This window comes from Chondrus crispus, genomic scaffold (assembly GCF_000350225.1).
Source record: "Chondrus crispus Stackhouse genomic scaffold, scaffold_241, whole genome shotgun sequence".
NCBI lineage: Eukaryota > Rhodophyta > Florideophyceae > Gigartinales > Gigartinaceae > Chondrus > Chondrus crispus.
The window spans coordinates 134,205-153,508 of NW_005179116.1; the positions used below are offsets into that span (position 1 = coordinate 134,205).

Genomic DNA, 19,304 nt, shown 5'->3' on the forward strand with positions numbered 1-19,304 from the left:
TATACGATACGAGTCGAAGCAGATGTCGGTGGCCAAGACACCACTCCAGTGCCACGTAAGCGGGACTTAGCAGTCATTTTTCCGTAATTTTAATTTCGTTTTATTTCGCAGGGACAGACAGGAATTGTCGTGAACGGATAGGGGAAATGTCAATCTTTTTGGCTTACAGCCAATAAGATTGTCTCTATTCGTTCACGGGAGATCGAGGGGTCGATGCTCCCGCAATACCCTGTGTGCGTTCCCCGCCAAAAGGGGGGGTATAATATTCTCGGCTCCCCACCCGGTGACTAGCACCTGGAGGAGGGTAGAGGAAAAAGCAGTAAACACATTTTTAGTGAAAGCTGCTTAACCATCGCGTTCGGCGTTTGGGCCTCGTCCTATCCTGCACTAATACTAATTTCCGTGTCTGTCTGTGTGTGCGTGTGTGCGTTCCCGCGCTGCCATTGGCGCACGGGGGCGCTGCCGTGACAAGTGGCGGCCACGGGCGGGGCCTGGCCGCAGGCCAGGTCCGCCATGTGGGCACGAGGTGGCTTTAGGCACGATCGTAGCACTACAGTACTGTACAAATTTAAATTTTGAATGATACACTACAGTACAGAAAAAATAAAAAATACACACCCGACCCGCTTCACGTTCTCTACCGATCCCCGCGCACACCGTCTACGTGAAGTGAGTAAGTTAATAACTGTCCTTAATGCTCCGGCCAGCTTGCTGACAGCGGCATTTGAGCGCACACGAACGCTTACTGACTATAAACGGTGTGTATCTTTTCTGCGAAGTGTCTACTCAAGAAGAACACCAAGAATTGCGAGCCGCGCGCCGCGCCGCTACCCCGATCCGCCTGAACTTTTCCGAGTCCCCCACAGCGTCGACACGTGTCAACGTAACTCATCCAGCCCCGCCCTGTGCGCCCGCCCCACGTGTCCACGTCCCCTCGATTGCCCCCGCGCCCGCCCCACGTGTACCGCGCGCCCCTCTGCCACGTGTACCACGTCTTCCCCCGGCCCCTGAGCCAGCACCCGCACCACGTGTCTCGCGCGCAACGGTCCCACGTTTTACACGTTTACCTCCGCCTGTCATTCCTACGTTTCGTGGGTTACGTGTGCCACGTGCGATCGAGCGGCCGCGTGCGCGCACGTTGCCAGCTGTCACTGCTGTGTTGCGCAGTGTTCCCGTATACACGTGTGACACCGGCAACTTTCATTGCTCGCGCGCGGTACTGTAGGATGGGCATGCGCATACTGAGGGGAACGTGGCTCAAGTGAATCAAGCGGGCCGAACATTCCGGTGCGAGGTGTGTGCGTGCACGGTTGCCACTGCACACGACTTCAGGCGACATCTGGCGGGCAAGAAACACAAGCGTTAGCTCCGATCCATCACGGGATAGTACAAGAAAATAAAGGCCCTATTGTTACTATTTTGCTAATTGCTCTCGCGGACGACCTAGCTGGCTGACGTTGCGTTTAGACCTTTGAGGACTGCTTGCTACGACTCATAGCAATATACAACGGACCTCTCGCACTTGCGTCAACCCTAGCTGCACTTACAAGGATTTCACTAGCGTGCCGAGCAGAACGGAAATGGCGGGACCAGCGGATGAAGACGTGGCAGAAGCAAGAAGGCAGCAAAGAAACGCGTATGCAAGGGCAAGAAGAGCGCAAGAGACTGAAGCTGATGCTCAAGCACATCGTGAAGCAGGTCGAGACCGTGCGAGAATCCGGAGGGCTCAACAAACCAAATCTGAGACTGCAGCGCGTCGCCGAACCAACCGGGAACGTACTGCAGCACGACGAGCAGCAGAGACTCCTGAGCAGCGCCAAGAGCGTCTCCGACGAGGCAGGGAGAGAGCAAGGGCGCGCAGAGCGGGAGAAACAACCCCCCTCCGAGAATCACGGCGCGAAGCGCATCGCATTGCGACACGGAGCGCTAGAGCGGAAGAAACAACCCCCCTCCGAGATGCACGGCGCGAAGGGAGCGCATTGCGTCACGAGACGCTAGAGCAGAGGAATGTACTCCCATTCGTGAAGCGCGGCGAGACCTTGACCGTCTCTCCACCCAACGATCAAGGGATGCACAGGACACACCGACTCGGAATGCGCGGCAAGGGTCCGACCGCCAGGCTCGAAGTGCTTCCCGACAGCTCTTATCTCCACTTCCCGACTCCTCGCCTTCATACCGCGATCTCGGCATGATCTGTACTGAGTGTTCGCACTGCAAAGCTCTGCATTTCGTCCAAGAACGCCTCTTGAGCAGTTCTGCGGCAGGGCCGATGTTTTCCACTTGCTGCGAGAAGGGAAAGCTGTCATTGCCCCTTCTCACCGACCCGCCAGCTCTTCTGCGCTCTCTTCTCATCGATGATACTCAAAGGTCCCGCCGCTTCCGTAAGAACATTCGAGCATACAATGCAGCGCTGTCTATGGCATCCGTGGTCGCCAAATGGGTGAATAGAGGGCCCGGTTCTTCCAATTTTAACCCAACAATGACGATGCAGGGCGAGATGTACCATTACATGGGTCCCATGATGCCATCCGAGGGGCGGGTGCCTTCCTACGCTTCCGTTTACATTCACGACACTGCCTACGCCACCCAGATGCGTACAAGGCTTGGAAACTCTACACGACTGGAAGAGGCATTGATGACGCAACTAACGCACATGCTGCACGAATGCAACCCCTACGTGCAGACATTTCTGTGTATGCGAGAATGGGCTCAATCTCCTCACAACAACACTCCAGTCGCGTACCAGATGGTCAACCATGCCGACCGCAGGCCAAGTCATGAGCACGTGCGCCGGTACAATGGTCCCGAAGCTTCTGAAGTGGCAGCATTGATCCCTGGAAATGAAAACGGAGAGATTGGGCGAAGAGATATCGTCGTTCGCAGGCGAGGGACTCTGAACAGTAACGGGAACGAAGTGCTGGATCCGATTTCAGTCAGTCATCGTGCATAAGATGCATTGAGTTACGTGCTTTTGTTCCCGAACGGTAGAGATGGATGGTATCTAGAGCTTCGATTCTCCAGTGAGGACGACGGCAGACGTACCAAGATTACTCCGATGATGTTCTACGGATGGCATTTGTTCGAAAGGGCAGGTGAGTTCATCATGATCTTACACGCAGCGCGACTCTTTCAGCAATATTTAGTTGACCAGTTCTGCAAAGTGGAGGCGGAAAGGCTTTCGAATCTCCGCCAAAACCAGACAAAGCTTCGAGGGGCGGACTACATCTCACTTCGCGACAGCCTAGGAGACTCCGGTCGTGCTGAAGATGAAGCCGACGCTGTACGTGCAGGACGATTGTTCATTCTCCCTTCTACGCACATCGGATGTGACAGCTACATGAGGCAGCAGATGCACGGCATCATTGCTATATCTAACCAAATTGGCCACCCGGACATCTTCCTCACCATGACATGCAATCCTAGCTGGCCGGAAATCACAAGAGCCCTGCTGCCCAATCAAACTCCTCAGGACAGACTGGATCTGTGCGCACGTGTGTTTCGTCTCAAATAAAGGATCTCATGTCCTTGGTCATCAACGAGGATGTGTTCGGAACCGTCGTTGCCCATGTACGAGTCATCAAATTTCAAAAACGAGGTCTTCCCCACGCTCATGTGGTATTCTTCCTAGATGAGGTCTCCAAGAATGATCTGCGTAATCCCGAAAACGTCGACCGCATTATCTCTGCCGAGATCCCGTCTGCCCAAGATCCAGAACTCCAAGAGGTCGTGCTTAAGCATATGATTCACAATCCGTGTGGAGAACGCAATCTAACAGCCGTGTGCATGGGCGAGCAGTACTGCAGGAAAAGGTTTCCAAAACCGTTCAAACACGAAACCAGCCAGTCCGAAAGTGAGTACTGCATCACGTACCGCAGAAGGTCCCCCTCGGCAGGTAGCGTATCCATCGAGCGTCCCTCCCGTATTGGCCGACGACAGCAATCTGTCGTGGTCGACAACTCCTGGTTCGTGCCCCACAGTCCTCTACTTCTAAGATCGTTCGCTTTCCATTTGAATGTGGAACTCTGCGTGTCACGCGTTGGCGGAATCAAGTACCTCTTCAAGTATGTGTGCAAGGGACAAGACCGAGTGACCATGGAAATCACTGCCAAAAACGAGTGCTACGACGAGATCTCGAACTTCCAAGATGCCAGATACGTGTCTGCATCGGAGGCCGCATGGAGGTTATTCTCCTTTGATATGTTGTGGATCGCAATCTTCCAGTGGTCAGACTTTCAGTGCATCTGCCCAACCACCATATGGTTTACTTTGAGGAAGGAAGAGAGCAGGAGGCGGCGCCTTGACCGGCATCAGGTCCGAAGCTGACCGAGTGGTTTAAAGCCAACGAAAATTACCCAAGCGCGAGGCATATTCGGTACCACAAGTTTCCAAAGTACTTTACGTGGAAGAAAAGCAGCAAGTCATGGAGTCCAAGAGCATCCCTGCGAAGACGGAACGCCAGCAGCGAAGAGGAAGCCTAAGGTTTCAGTGGCACGGGCGCCAACGTAGTCGGTCGAATCTATACTGTCAGTCCGAGGGAGAATGAGCGCTACTTTCTTCGCCTCCTCCTCACACAAGTGCCGGGGGCAACATCCTTCGAGAACTTGCGAAACATCGACGGCGAGCAGTGCACCAGCTTCCGACAAGCGTGCTTACGACTTGGTTTGCTGGCCAACGATGCCGAGTGGAAGCACGCCATCCGAAATTCATTCCGGTCAAGCTTCGTTCCCCTTTCTCATCTATTCGCTACGATTCTCGCACATTGCCAACCTTCGGATCCTTTCTCGCTGTGGAACGATCACCTGCACATTTTTCTCACCGATATTCGCAATCGCGCACGCGGACAACCCATTCGAAGACAGCAGCTTCGCGATGATCAACCACGCTACATCTTACTTGCTTGGAGAGGTACAGGAGGCCCTGCAGACGGTGCGTTCCAACTGGACGCTCGCACACTTCGGACTCCCACTCCCCGATGACAGCCCGCCCGCTTCGGAACAGCCAAACGAGATCCAGACACCCGAAGCACAAGCGCAGCAGTGCGAAGAGCGACTACAGACATCGTTGCTGCTGTTAAACACAAATCAGCGCCATGCTTTTGACGAAATAGTAGGCTCCATGCTTCCAGGCGTATCCGTCTCGGCATTGCTTCAAGGATCCTCCAGCGCCGTTGCGGGACCTTCTATGCCAACACAAAGTAGTCGTCTCTTCTTCCTGGATGCTCCTGGCGGAACAGGCAAAACGTTCGTGCTCAGCGCCATTCAAGACTTCCTTCGTTCGCGCCCCAAGCAAGTCATCGCCGTCGCCACATCTGCTGTTGCTGCAGTGTTGCTCAAAGGTGGACGCACCGCTCATTCCGTGTTCAAGATTCCCATTCCTGTATCTGCCGAAGCACTTGCAACTTCTCCACAAACTCCGGTACTGGTCGTACATTGCAACATGTCGATCTTATCATATGGGACGAGATCTTCATGTGCTATCGAAACTGCATTGAGACTGTCGATCGCTCCCTTCGCGACTTGATGCAAACCGACCGGCCCTTCGGAGGAAAGTTCCTCCTGCTCGCTGGAGACTTTAGACAAATCCTTCCCGTCGTTCCGGGCGGGTCCAGAGGTCAAATCGTGAGCGCGTGCGTCAAATCTTCCCCGCTGTATCGAGAGTGCCGATTCCTGTGCCTTACCGAGAACATGCGCCTCACTGCTCTCCAAGGGGACACCGCAGCAGATGTGGAGGCTCTCAACTTCCCACAGTTCCTCCTCAGCGTCGGGGAAGGCAGACTTCAATGCGATCAGCGCCCGGAATGGATCTCACTACCACAGTCCGTAGCGTTCGAGCACACCATCCGCAATTTATGCCTCAAGGTATTCCACGGCATTCGAGACAATCACGCCGACCCTACATGGCTCACAAAGCGCGTTATACTCACCACAAAGAACAGACCGCTCGAGCAGGTCAACGAAGTCATCGGCAACATGATGCCGGGACCGTATCGAACATATTTAAGCGCAGACAAGGTCGAGAGCGAAGACACTAACGCGCTGATCTATCCCACGGAAATGTTCAACACCTTGACGGCCGGGTCTGATCTACCAGACCACAAGCTCAAGCTCAAGAAAGGTTTCATCGTCATGCTTCTGCGCAATCTCGATCCCACTTCCGGTCACGTCAACGGCGCTCGATATGTCATCGAGAAAATGACCAACAACCTATTCTTTCTACGCGTTACCTCGGGGTCACATGAAGGCAACAGACTCTGCATTCCACGAATGCCCTGCGGAGCAGGTGACGACAACTTTCCCATTCCTGGCTTTACTCGAACGCAGTTCCCCATTCGCACGTGCTTCGCCCTTACAACGAACAAAGCCCAAGGCCAGTCCTTCGGAGGCCGCATTGGTCTCGACCTACGAGATCATTGATTCTCGCACGGTCAACTCTACGTCGCATTATCGAGGACTACTCACTCAAGCAACGTCACTATCCTCACTCGAGAGTCCGATGCAACAACGCGAAACGTAGTGTACCCCGAGGTCCTTCAGTAGTCATCAAAAAAGGTAAACGCCATTCTCTTTACATCTCGCCTTTGCCACCCTTCTGAATCATTGCTCCTCCACGCGGACTTGGCTCGGCGCGCGAAGCGCGCACGGAGCCCACTTGTCCCCGCGTATACTAATTTCCGTGTCTGTCTGTCTGTGTGTTTGTGTATGTGTGTTCGTGCGCTCCCGCACGGGTTCTCATTGGCGCACGGGGGCGCTGCGGCGACAAGTGGCAGCCACGCGGACACGTGTAGAAAGCGGCGGGGCCGTGATTTAATTTCATTTTTTACTACAGTGACAAGTGTACTGTGCGGACTGGGGGCGGCCTGGCCTCAGGCCAGGCCGCTACTGGGACACGTGGCTACCACGGGCACCAATGTGGCACTACAGTAGTTTACGAATTTAAATTTAACACTACAGTAGAGTAAAAATAATAATACAGCCCCGATCTGCTTCGCGTTCGCTAGCGATCCCAGCGCACACCGTCTACGCGAAATCAGTAAGTTACTAACTGTCCTCTTTGCTCCGGCCGGCTTGCCGCCCGCGGTATTACAGCGCACGCGAACGCTTACTGACATTTGACGGTGTGTGGTTTTTTACGCAGTGTCTACGCAAGAAGAGAGAGAAGAACTACGCCGCGCGCGCCGCGCCGCGACCCCGATCCGCCTCGATTTCGGCGATTCCCCGCCAGCGACCACACGTGTCACAGTCCTACAACCAGCACCTCCGCGCGCGCCCGCCCCACGTGTACACGTCCCCAGAATTGCGCGCGCGCCCTCCCCACGTGTACCGCGCGCGCCGCTCCCACGTGTGCCACGGCTCCCACGTGCCCCTGCGCCAGCACCCGCACCACGTGTACCACGCGCTCCGGTCCCACGTGTTATACGTTTGCCCCCGCCTATCATTCCTACATTTCGTGTGCTACGTGTGCCACGTGCAATCGAGCGGCCGCGTGCGCGCGCGTTGCCAGCTGCACGTGTGCCACGTGCAATCGAGCGTCCGCGTTCGCGCGCGTTGCCAGCTGTCAGTGCTGTGTTGCGGAGTGTGCCCGTGTACACGTGTGACATCTGCAACTTTCATTGCACGCGCGCGGTACTGTGGGACGGGCATGCGCATACCGAGGGGCACGTGGCTCAAGTGATTCAAGCGGGCCGCACATTCCGCTGCGAGGTGTGTATGTGCACGGTGGCAAGTGCCCACGACTTTAGGCGACACCTGGCGGGCAACAAGCACAAGAAGAAGCTCTAATCGATCACGGGATAGTACAAGACAATAAAGGCCCTACTGTTACTTCTTTTGCTAAGTGCTCTCGCGGACGACCTAGCTGGCTGACGTTGCGTTTAGACCTTTGAGGACTGCTTGCTACGACTCAAAGCGATCTACAACGGACCCCTCGCACTTGCGTCAACCCTAGCTGCACTTGCTGAGATACCACTAGCGCGCTGGGCATAACACAAATGGCGGGACCAGCAGATGAAAACGTAGCAGAAGCAAGAAGGCAGCAAAGAAACGCGCGTACAAGGGCAAGGAGAGCGCAAGAGTCGGAATCTGAAGCTCAAGCACGTCGTGAGGCAGGTCGAGCTCGGGCGAGAATCCGGAGGGGACAACACACCGAATCTGAGGCTCAAGCGCGTCGCCAAACCGTCCGGGAACGTACTGCAGCACGAAGAGCAGCAGAGACTTCTGAGCAGCGCGAAGAGCGTCTTCGTCGAAACAGGGAGAGAACCAGGGCGCGCAGAGCCGGTCAATCACGGACAGAGGGTCCCAGAGAGTCTCCAAAGCTCCGAGGAGCAACGGAACGTGCCAGAGCCTCGAATCGAGCATCTATGCAACGCACGAGACAGGCTGAGAGCACTCCTGACCGCATAAATCGATTGGAGGCCTCTCGTGTCTCAATGCAACAGAGAAGAGCTGACGCGACAACCCCAGAGAGACATGAGCGTCAAGACTCAAACCGAAGATCCACAGAAGCAGCTAGAGCGGAAGAAAATACCCCCCTCCGAGATGCACGGCGCGAATCGGATTGCAATGCGACACGAGGAGCTAGAGCCGAGGAAATTACTCCTGCTCGTGAGGCGCGGCGAGACCTTGACCGTCTCTCCACCCAACGATCAAGGGATGCACAAGACACACCGACTCGGAATGCCCGGCAACGATCCGACGGCCAGGCTCGAACGGCTTCTCGGCAGCTCTTCCCCCCACTACCCGAATCCTCGCCTTCGTATCGCGATCTCGGCATGGTCCATATTGAGTGTTCGCACTGCAAAGCTCTGCATTTCGTCCAAGAACGCATCGTGAGCAGCTCTGCCGCAAGGCCCATGTTTTCCACATGCTGTGGGAAGGGGAAGCTGTCACTGCCCCTTCTCACCGACCCGCCAGCTCTTCTGCGCTCTCTTCTCATCGATGATACTCCAAGGGCCCGCCGCTTCCGTAAAAACATTCGAGCATACAATTCAGCACTGTCTATGGCGTCCGTGGTCGCCAAATGGGTGAACAGAGGGCCCGGTACTTCTAATTTTAACCCCACAATGACGATGCAGGGCGAGATGTACCATTACATGGGTCCCATGATGCCATCCGAGGGGCGGGCGCCTTCCTTTGCTTCCGTTTACATTCACGACACTGACTACGGTACTCAAACGCGCACAAGGCTTGGCGGAGCCTCTACACGGCTGGAAGACACACTGTTAATGCAACTGACGCACATGCTGCACGAATGCAACCCCTACGTGCAGACTGTTCTCAGTATGCGAGAATGGGCTCAATCCCCTCAACCCAACACTCCAGCCCCGTACCAGATGGTCATCCATGCCGACCGCAGGCCAAGTCATGAGCACGTGCGCCGGTACAATGGTCCCGAAGCTTCTGAAGTGGCAGCATTGATCCCTGGAAATGAAGACGGAGAGATTGGGCGAAGAGATATCGTCGTGCGCAGGCGAGGGACTCTGAACAGTAACGGGAACGAAGTGCTGGATCCGATTTCAGTCAGTCATCGTGCATACGATCCGTTGAGTTACGTGCTTTTGTTCCCGAACGGTAGAGATGGATGGTATCCAGAGCTTCGATTCTCCAGTGATGACGACGGCAGATATACCAAGATTACTCCGATGATGTACTACGGATGGCATTTGTTCGAAAGAGCAGGCGAGTTCAGCACAATCTTGCACGCAGCGCGACTCTTTCAGCAATATTTAGTTGACCAGTTCTGCAAAGTGGAGGCAGAAAGGCTTTCGTATCTCCGCCACAACCAGACACAGCTTCGAGCCGCCGACTACACCTCACTGCGCGACAGCCTAGGAGACTCCGGTCGTGCTGAAGATGAAGCCGATGCCGTGCGTGCCGGACGACTGTTCATTCTCCCTTCCACGTACATTGGAGGTGACCGCTACATGAGGCAGCAGATGCACGACATCATTGCTATATCGAACCAAATTGGCCACCCGGACATCTTCCTCACTATGACATGCAATCCAAGCTGGCCGGAGATCATAAGAGCCCTACTTCCGAACCAAACGCCTCAGGACAGACCGGACCTGTGCGCACGTGTGTTTCGTCTGAAAATGAAAGATCTCATGTCCTTGGTCATCAACGAGGAAGTATTCGGAACCGTCGTTGCCCATGTACGAGTCATCGAATTTCAGAAACGCGGTCTTCCCCACGCTCACGTTGTATTTTTCCTAGATGAAGTCTCCAAGAATGATCTGCGTACTCCCGAAAACGTCAACCGCATTATCTCTGCCGAGATCCCGTCTGCCCAAGATCCAGAACTCCAAGAGGTCGTGCTCAAGCATATGATTCACAATCCATGTGGAGAACGCAATCCAACAGCCGTGTGCATGGGCGAGCAGTACTGCAGGAAAGGGTTTCCAAAATCGTTCAAACACGAAACCAGCCAGTCCGACAGTGAGTACTACATCACGTACCGCAGAAGGTCCCCCTCTGCAGGTTGCGTCTCCATCGAGCGACCCTCCCGTGTTGGCCGACTACAGCAATCCGTCGTGGTCGACAACTCCTGGGTCGTTCCCCACAGTCCTCTGCTTCTACGATCATTCGCTTGCCATTTGAATGTGGAACTCTGCGTGTCACGCGTTGGCGGAATCAAGTACCTCTTCAAGTATGTTTGCAAGGGACAAGACCGAGTGACCATGGAAATTACTGCCGAGAACGAGTGCCACGACGAGATCTCCAACTTCCAAGATGCCAGATACGTTTCGGCATCGGAGGCCGCATGGAGGTTATTCTCCTTTGACATTGTAGATCGCAATCCTCCAGTGGTCAGACTTACGGTGCATCTGCCCAACCACCATACAGTATACTTTGAGGAAGGGCGAGAGCAGGAGGCGGCGCTTCGACCAGCATCAGGTACGAAGCTGACCGAGTGGTTTAAAGCCAACGAGAAGTACCCAAGCGCGAGGCATCTTCGGTACCACAAGTTTCCAAGGTACTTTACGTGGAAGACACGCACCAAGTCATGGAGTCCAAGAGCAACCCTGCGAAGACGGAACGCCACCAGCGAAGAGGAAGCCTACGATTTCAGTGGTACAGGTGCCAACGTAGTCGGTCGAATCTACACTGTCAGTCCGAGGGAGGGTGAGCGCTACTTTCTTCGCCTCCTCCTCACACAAGTGCCAGGTGCAACATCCTTCGAGAACTTGCGAAATATCGACGGCGAGCAGTGCACCAGCTTCCGACAAGCTTGCTTACGACTCGGTTTGCTGGCCGACGATGCCGAGTGGAAGCACGCAATCCGAGATTCATTCCGGTCAAGCTTCGTTCCTCTTTCTCATCTGTTTGCTACGATTCTGGCACACTGCCAGCCTTCGGACCCTCTCTCGCTGTGGAACGACCACCTGGACATGTTTCTCACCGATATTCGCAATCGTGCACGCAGACAACCCATTCGAAGACAGCAGCTTCGCGATGATCACCACGCCACATCTTACGTACTTCGAGAGGTACAGGAGGCTCTGCAGACCGTGCGATCCGACTGGACGCTCGCAAACTTCGGACTCCCACTGCCCGATGACAGCCTGCCCGCTTTGGAACAGCAAAACGAGATCGAGACCCCCGAAGCACGAGCGCAGCAGTGGGAAGGGCGACTACAGACGTCGTTGCCGCTGTTGAACACAAATCAACGTCATGCCTTTGACGAAATAGTGGGCTCCTTGCTTCCAGGCGTATCCGTCTCTGCATTGCTTCAAGGATCCTTAAGCGCCGTTGCGGGACCTTCTATGCCGACACGAAGTGGTCGTCTCTTCTTCCTCGATGCTCCTGGCGGAACAGGCAAAACATTCGTGCTCAGCGCCATTCAAGACTTCCTTCGTACGCGCCGTAAGCAGGTCATCGCTGTCGCTACGTCTGCTGTTGCTGCTGTGCTGCTCGACGGTGGACGCACCGCTCATTCCGTGTTCAAGATTCCCATTCCTGTATCTGCCGAAAGCACGTGCAGCTTCTCCGCAAACTCCGACACAGGCCGTACACTGCAACAAGTCGATCTCATCATATGGGACGAGATCGTCATGTGCCATCGACATTGCATTGAGACTGTCGATCGCTCCCTTCGAGACTTGATGCAAACCGACCGGCCCTTCGGAGGAAACTTCCTCGTACTCGCTGGAGACTTTAGACAAATCCTTCCCGTCGTTCCGGGCGGGTCCAGAGGTCAAATCATGAGTGCGTGCGTCAAGGCTTCCCCGCTGTATCGAGAGTGCCGATTCCTGCGCCTTACCGAGAACATGCGCCTTGCTGCTCTCCGAGCGGACCCTGCAGCAGATGTGGAGGCTCTCAACTTTCCAGAATTCCTCCTCAGCGTCGGGGAAGGCAGACTTCAAGGCGAACAGCGCCCGGAATGGATCTCACTACCACAGTCCGTTGCGTTCGAGCACACCATCCGCAATTTATGCCTCAAGGTCTTCCAAGGCATTCGAGACAATCACGCCGACCCTGCCTGGCTCACCAAGCGCGTTATACTCACCACAAAGAACAGGCCGCTCGAGGAAGTCAACGAGGTCATCGGCAACATGATTCCGGGATCGTATCGAACGTATTTGAGCGCAGACAAGGTCGAGAACGAAGACACCAACGCGCTGATCTATCCCACAGAAATGCTCAACACCTTGACCGCCGGATCTGCTCTACCAGACCACAAGCTCAAGCTCAAGAAAGGCTTCATCGTCATGCTTCTGCGCAATCTCGATCCCGCTACCGGTCACGTCAACGGCGCGCGATATGTCATCGAGAACATGACCAACAACCTGCTCTTTCTACACGTTACCACCGGGTCACACCAAGGCAACAGACTGTGTCTTCCTCGAATGCCCTGCGGACCAGGAGACGACAACTTTCCCATCCCTGGCTTCACCCGAACGCAGTTCCCCATTCGCACGTGCTTCGCCCTTACAACGAACAAAGCGCAAGGCCAATCCTTCGGTGGCCGCATTGGTCTCGACTTACGAGATCACTGCTTCTCGCACGGTCAACTCTATGTCGCACTATCAAGGACTACTCACCCAGGCAACGTCACTGTCCTCACTCGAGAGTCCAATGAAACCACGCGAAACGTAGTGTACCCCGAGGTCCTTCAGTAGTTACCAAAAAAAGTAAACGCCATTGTCTTTACATATTTTCATTGCCACCCTTCCCAAATAGTGTTCCTCCACGCTTCCTTGGCTCGGCGCGCGAAGCGCGCACGGAGCCCACTTGTCTACAACTACTAAAATCCGTGTCTGTCTGTCTGTCTGTTTGTCGATCTGTCCGTTCACGCGTTGCCATTGGCGCACGGGCGACACGTGGCGGACAAGTGGCGGCGGCCACGGGGACACGTGGCGTGACAGTCTGTGCGTCTGTGCGTTCCCGCGTTGCCATTGGTGCGCTCTGTAGAAGCCGTCGTGCTGATTGGTGCGCCTAATATTTTCAATTTTTTCGATGTGCCTTTTCGCGGGAAAACAAATTTTGGGCGCACGGGGACGACACGGCGTACACGTCACGGCCACGTGAGGGACGGCCTGGACGCAGGCCAGGCCGCCACGGGGACACGTGGCGGTGGCAAGTGGCGGGGGGCTGCGGGGCGGCCTGGCCGCAGGCCAAGCGGCCACCAAGGACACGTGGCGGCTACGGGATGGGCAGAAATTACGTGGGTCATTTAAAAATTCCGCATGACCTCAGAGGCGGCAGCGGCGAGGGGAAAGGGTGTGTCACTGGCGGGGGCGAGGGGGCCCGCATGGCCACGCTGTCGCGAGGGTCGCGCACGGTGGGTGAAGGCAGAGGCCGCTGACGAGGCCCGAGAGGTGAGTGCGGAGCGCGGGCGGAAGGGGCCGGACTGCGCCCGGGGGGGAAGGGGGTGGCGGCGAGCGCCGGCGCGAGGGGCAGGGGCGAGGAACGCCGAAGACCGTCGCTGCGAGGCGGGCAGGTGTCGCAGCCGGCAGCGCAAGTAGACGCGCGCGGGTGAGGGGGGGCCGGGAATTGACGCCCAGGCGGTCGCGCTGCGCTCCTTCTGCGGGGTTTGCAGCGTACGAGAGGGAAGATTGACTAACTGCGATGACTGTGGGTGCGGGAGCGGCACCGCGACGGACGAGAAGGAGGGCCTACGGAAACGGCGTGCAGAGGGGAAGGTGGCTGTGATCGGCTTGATCAAGAAGAGAAGGGCAGGCGGGGGATAGGGGAAGCGCATCATAAGGGGAGGAGGGATCGTAGGGCGGTCAAACGAGGCAGGAGGGGAGGGGAACCAGGAGAGCGGAGGGCGGGAGAGTCGCTGAGAGCGCACGCGACGAAGCAGGGACAGCGGCAGCAGCAGCAAGGGTGGGGACGTCGGGAGCAGTAACTGCAAAGGTCGGAGCAGGAAGCCGAGCGGGAGGTGCACAGGCGGCGAAATGGGTGGAGCGGAAGGCGAGGTGGGGGTGCAAGCCCGGGCACGCGAGGCGACGGTTACTTGGGGGCGGCAAGAACAGCAGCAGGGGCGGAGGCCGGCGACGGAGAGGGCAAGGCCGCCGCAGGGCGGGAGGGAGCGGGGCGAGCCGCACGAGTAGAGGGGCCAAGTGGAGTAGGGCGGGGCGGCGGGTGAGGTGTGATTGCGCGGGCGTGTGCCTAGAGCGTGAGAGCCATAGAATAACGAAAGGGTAGGGGCACGGAAGTGGGAGTGCGGGGATTGAGGAAGCGAAGCGCCTCGCGGCGTAGGCGCCAAGCAACGCGGGCGGCGGCGAAACAGTCGAGAGCAGAAGCGGGGAGAGGGAGGGGGCAGTGTGGGCGGGGGGCCACGGGTTCGCCGGTACGGAGGTTGAGGCAGACGAGAGTGCCAACCGTAGCGACCAGGGTAACGGCCTGGGCAAGGGTGGCGAGCAGGACTGAGGCGAGTGTGGCGAGAGCAGCGCGACCTGCAGCCAGAGTGAGCACGGAGGGGCGGTACGCGTGGCAGGACGAGGGGGAAAGGGGCGACGAAGACCGGAGAGAGGACGAGAGCAGTAGCGAAGAGGACGGAGGAGCGGGGCGGGGAACGCCGGCAACGATGGTGGACCAGAGACGAAGGGACGGCGGAGCGGGAGGTGCGGGGCGAGGAGCGGAGAAAGAAGGGATTTGGCTCGGCGCGCGAAGCGCGCACGGAGCCCACTTGTATATACTAAAAGGGGAGTGTCTTGTTATCATAACACACGCCGACAGCGTGGAGATGTGTGCATACCGTTGTATCCTGGTACTGTACAGGTAATATCATGCACACGATTCACAGTGGGGAGCAACAATCAAACTGATATCTTACACGGTGTAATTTATCAGGTGGTTTGTTGCTGGTGTCATTTACACCCTGACTACGTCTTTCCGCGAAGAAGTCGCGCCAACATTCATCATTCACGAAAGAACAAGCGAAAGCACATCATCTTATCCTACTGATCCACACGACCGTCGCCATTGATTCTGCTTTCGTTGACAACGACAAGAGTGCTACCCGCCGAAGGCCTCAACCTTGGCTTTGTGTGACAACGACAAGAGTGCCACGCGCCGAAGGCCTCAACCTTCGCGTTGTGTGACAACGACAAAAGTGCCACGCGCCGAAGGCTTCAACCTTCGCATCCCTGTTTTTCTAACAGCTGGTGCTGTTCTCACGCAAAACACACTCGGCATCTCACCAACTTCTCTTTCTTTCTGTTCTGTCCTCGGAGTCTGGCTGTTTAGGAAGAATGCAGGAAAGCTTCCGGCAAGAGACGGGACCAAGCAGGAAACGGCGAAAGATACGGTCTCCCGATGTGTTCATAAGCCATGCTGGCCCGGACAAGCTACACATCGCACGTCTTCTTTCCCAGAAATTGGAAGATCAGGGTTTTAATTGCTTCCTCGACAAAATCTCGCTAAAGACCGGGGGCCACGGACCGGATGCAATGAAGAAGGCTATGGAGTCTGCTATGGTCGGCGTTTTCATTCTTTCTCCCGAGTTTGCAGCTCGAAAATGGACGATGAGGGAACTGCGTTGCTTCCTACGTAGAAGGGAAGAAGCAATAAGGAGTGGGAGGCAGCCACCAACACTGATTCCGGTGTTTTACAGACTAAGTATTCGTGAATGCAGAGAGTTGGAGCCCAACCGGTACCGGGATATGGAAGGAAAGGATATTTTTGAAGTGGAGAAATTTTTTAGCGAGGAACGACAACGCGAGGCGAGCACGGATATGGTGAAGAGGGAGCTAAAAGAGCTGGCAGATATCACTGGGATTGAAAATGACGTAAGGGCAACAAACCTGCCGGGAGATAAATTCGGCCATCATGCAAGGGAACATCTTGTTGAACAAGTATTTCTGGAGGTGAAAAAGAAATGTGAGGAGCACTCGAGCGATGTAGTGATAGAAGGCGTTCATGGCCCATTCGAGGAAGAGGCGAAGAGGAGCGACGCCATTGGCGATGCTCGTCATCAAATGCGTACTACATCCGCGGAGAAGGACCCGAAGAAGGATGGCTTCAAGGCTTCGTTTCAAGTGCCAAAGAACCCGGATCATGTCATACTGAAGTTTGGACGCAGTGAAGATGCTGGCAACAGTACGGAACGTATGACGGCTCCGGAAGAACGATTGAGGCGGAGTGTTTTGCGTCCGGGAGACCGTCAAAATGTTGGTGCTGTTGGAGCGCGCCGTGGAGGGGTTGTGGGGACGAAGGGGATGGGAGGCATCGGAAAGTCTTGCGCCCTACGCGGTCTGGCCTCGGATGAAGAGGTTCGCAGCCGGTTTTGCGACGGTATATACTGGCTGGTGCTCGGTCAAGACGCGACAAAACGAGGAGTAATGGAACAGCTGGCCCGCATCACGAGAGAAAGCGGAGGGGAAACGCAAGCGAAGGCGGTGCGTGAAGAATGCGTGCTAGAATCTGCGGTTTCGAGGGTCACAGAATGGTTCAAAGGGAAGACAATTTTGTTACTTATCGACGATGTCTGGAGAGAAGGCATGGTCGGGAGAGAAGGCATAGCCGGAAGTAAAGTCATGTCAAGACTGAGAGAAATTGCGGATGTGGAGAACAGCAGCCGTACAGCGTTCACAGCGCGAGAGTGGGGCGTGGTGGAGGGAAGCGAAGAAATCCAATTTTCGACAAAAGAAGATGCTTCCTCTCTGGAAATCTTGCTGAAGTCTGCTGACATACAACGTGAAGAGGTTGAGGGCCTGGGGGATCAAACGGATAGGATACTGAGATTTTGCGGTGGGCTTCCGCTTGCGCTGTCCGTGGTTGGCAGAGCGATTGCGAGACATCGTGAGATTGCGAAAGAACTTTGTCTGAAAAATGTGCTTGATGAGTACTTGGAGTGTCTGGAAGCTACATCGTCAATACTATTGGACGAAAGAGCGGATGGGACGTACCTATACGAGAACCTGTCAATGGCGTTTGAAGTTTCGCTGTGCATGATAGATCGAAAGAAGACCAGAGGAGATGGGCAGTTGATGTCCTACGCCGAGATGTACGAGTCGCTGGTGGTCATTCGGCGGCAAGGATGGTTGCCGTTGAGTGTGCTCTGTTTGTTATGGAGACGGAAAGGAAAAGCTCAGGCATTGAAAGTGCTGCACGAATTCGTGGAGGCCAGTCTAGTAGAACGAAAGGATGGAGTGTCAAGTGGTCGCAAGATCGCCGGAGTCAGGTTGCACGATTTGCAGCTCGATTACGTGCAACAGAGATGTGGGAATGGGGGAGAGAAGAAGTGGCATGAAAAGCTTGTGCAAGAATGGCAATGGAACGAGAGTGAGAACAGGCAAGAAGCGCCGCCGTGGGTTTGCGGGAGAGGGTGGAAGAAGGATATGGTGGAGGACGAGTATTTCCGACACAACTTGTGCCGCCATCTCAAGGGGGCGCAGCTGGGCGAGGATTTGTGGGATGTTTTGAGTGATGCCAGGTGGGTGGCAGAGAAGTTAACTCGGGCAGAGGGGCTAAATCTTCAAGAGGATTTCAAGATTTTGACGGACGTAGCCGGGGAAGACGGAGAACGGTGCGAAGCGGGAGGCAGGCTGTGGTCGTTGCAGAAGATTGCTAGACAGGCGAGGCTGAGTGCGTCCTTTGTTCGTCGAAGTTCGAGAGAGGTATGGTTTCAGCTGTACGATGGTCTGTTGAGATTTAGGAACGAGTCGGAAGTAATTGGACAGTTCTTACGCAGGATAGAGGAAGTTGCGGAGAAGCCGTGGTTGAAGTCGCTTACACCTGGCTTGAACGTATCAGGCGCGGTGCAACACATATTTCCGGACCAGGGGAGGGTGGTGGGAATGTCGGGATGCGCAGCTAAGAACGAAGTGATCGCTTGGGGGGGTAAGAAGAAGCATCTGTTTCGTCGGACATTCCGGGACGGGGAAATGGAAGAAAACGTGTTGTTTGAAGTGGCACGGGGTGTGAGCAGGTTTTGGTCGGAGAACGGAAAGTACGTAGCGGTACAGGCAGATAGAACAAGCGTGCAGGTGTGGGATATGCATACAGGAGCTACAGCAAAGCGAGTCGGACAGGAAGTGGATGTAGGGCATCTGGATGTAGAGAGTTTTAACAGTCGCCCTCTTGACTTGACGGGGGATGGAAAGCGAGTAGCGTTTGGGAGAGAAGATGGTGTGGTTGTGTTGTGGGATGTTGAGAGAGGTGTGAAGATCAAGGAGGCGGCGAATATGGGGGGCCATGTTGTTCAGAAAGTATCGTTTTCACCGGGCGGGAAACGGTTGGCGTGCACGGGAGAATGCGGCTCAAACGGGTTAATTTTGATACTGTGTGCAGAGACAGGGGAGATGGTTCGGGTGATCCGGGTGATTGGCGTGCCGAGTATTCGACCAGCCGATTGGATCAAGTGGTTGATTTCGTGGTCGAAGAATGGAAAGCGGGTCGCGTGCGTGTTCACGATGGAAAACATTGAAATATTTGTATCTGAAGCAAGATTGTGGATCTTTGACGGGGAGACTGGTAGGAGTATCGCGGAAAGCGCGCCGTTGAAACGCGTTGACTGTCTTGCATGGTCGGAGGACGGAACGCTGTTGTACTGTTGCGAGTCCGGTAGCGGGCAGGGTGTGGTGTCGGTATGGGACGGACGCTCGGGGAAGAGAATATCGAAATTTGATGATTTTTGGGCAAGGGCAATATCTCTGTCCGGGGATGGGAGATGGTTGGCTGCTTCCATTGGCGGCGGGAAGGTTTCTGTGAGGGACACAGAGACCGGGGCAGAAGTACGGCGGCACATGGCGCCACACGGGCCGAACGTCTTGGGCTGGCTAGAAGATGGAAAGCGGATGTTTTCTGCGGATGGGATTTTCAATATTGTCATTTGGAGGTGGGATAATCTGGAGAGGT

At 55.5% G+C, this 19,304-nt stretch overlaps 4 protein-coding genes across 4 annotated transcripts; 2 read left to right on the forward strand and 2 right to left on the reverse strand.

Moving 5' to 3' along the window:
* The first annotated feature begins 2,188 nt into the window (after positions 1-2,188).
* Positions 2,189-6,413, forward strand: CHC_T00009313001 (ATP dependant DNA helicase PIF1). Its single transcript, XM_005715950.1, has 10 exons — positions 2,189-2,801; positions 2,952-3,500; positions 3,575-3,777; positions 3,910-4,157; positions 4,229-4,259; positions 4,329-4,425; positions 4,480-4,905; positions 5,030-5,197; positions 5,264-5,376; positions 5,463-6,413. The coding sequence occupies exons 1-10, from the start codon at positions 2,189-2,191 to the stop codon at positions 6,411-6,413; spliced, it is 3,399 nt and encodes a 1,132-aa protein (XP_005716007.1).
* A 1,574-nt stretch (positions 6,414-7,987) lies between these two features.
* CHC_T00009097001 (ATP dependant DNA Helicase PIF1) lies at positions 7,988-13,117 on the forward strand. Its single transcript, XM_005715951.1, has 6 exons — positions 7,988-9,383; positions 9,498-11,006; positions 11,055-11,506; positions 11,594-11,666; positions 11,733-12,439; positions 12,491-13,117. The coding sequence occupies exons 1-6, from the start codon at positions 7,988-7,990 to the stop codon at positions 13,115-13,117; spliced, it is 4,764 nt and encodes a 1,587-aa protein (XP_005716008.1).
* A 3,078-nt stretch (positions 13,118-16,195) lies between these two features.
* Positions 16,196-16,504, reverse strand: CHC_T00004698001 (hypothetical protein). The gene has a single exon (XM_005715952.1). The coding sequence runs from the start codon at positions 16,502-16,504 to the stop codon at positions 16,196-16,198; it is 309 nt and encodes a 102-aa protein (XP_005716009.1).
* A 662-nt stretch (positions 16,505-17,166) lies between these two features.
* On the reverse strand, positions 17,167-17,397 carry CHC_T00004699001 (hypothetical protein). Its single transcript, XM_005715953.1, has one exon. The coding sequence runs from the start codon at positions 17,395-17,397 to the stop codon at positions 17,167-17,169; it is 231 nt and encodes a 76-aa protein (XP_005716010.1).
* Positions 17,398-19,304: the final 1,907 nt, after the last annotated feature.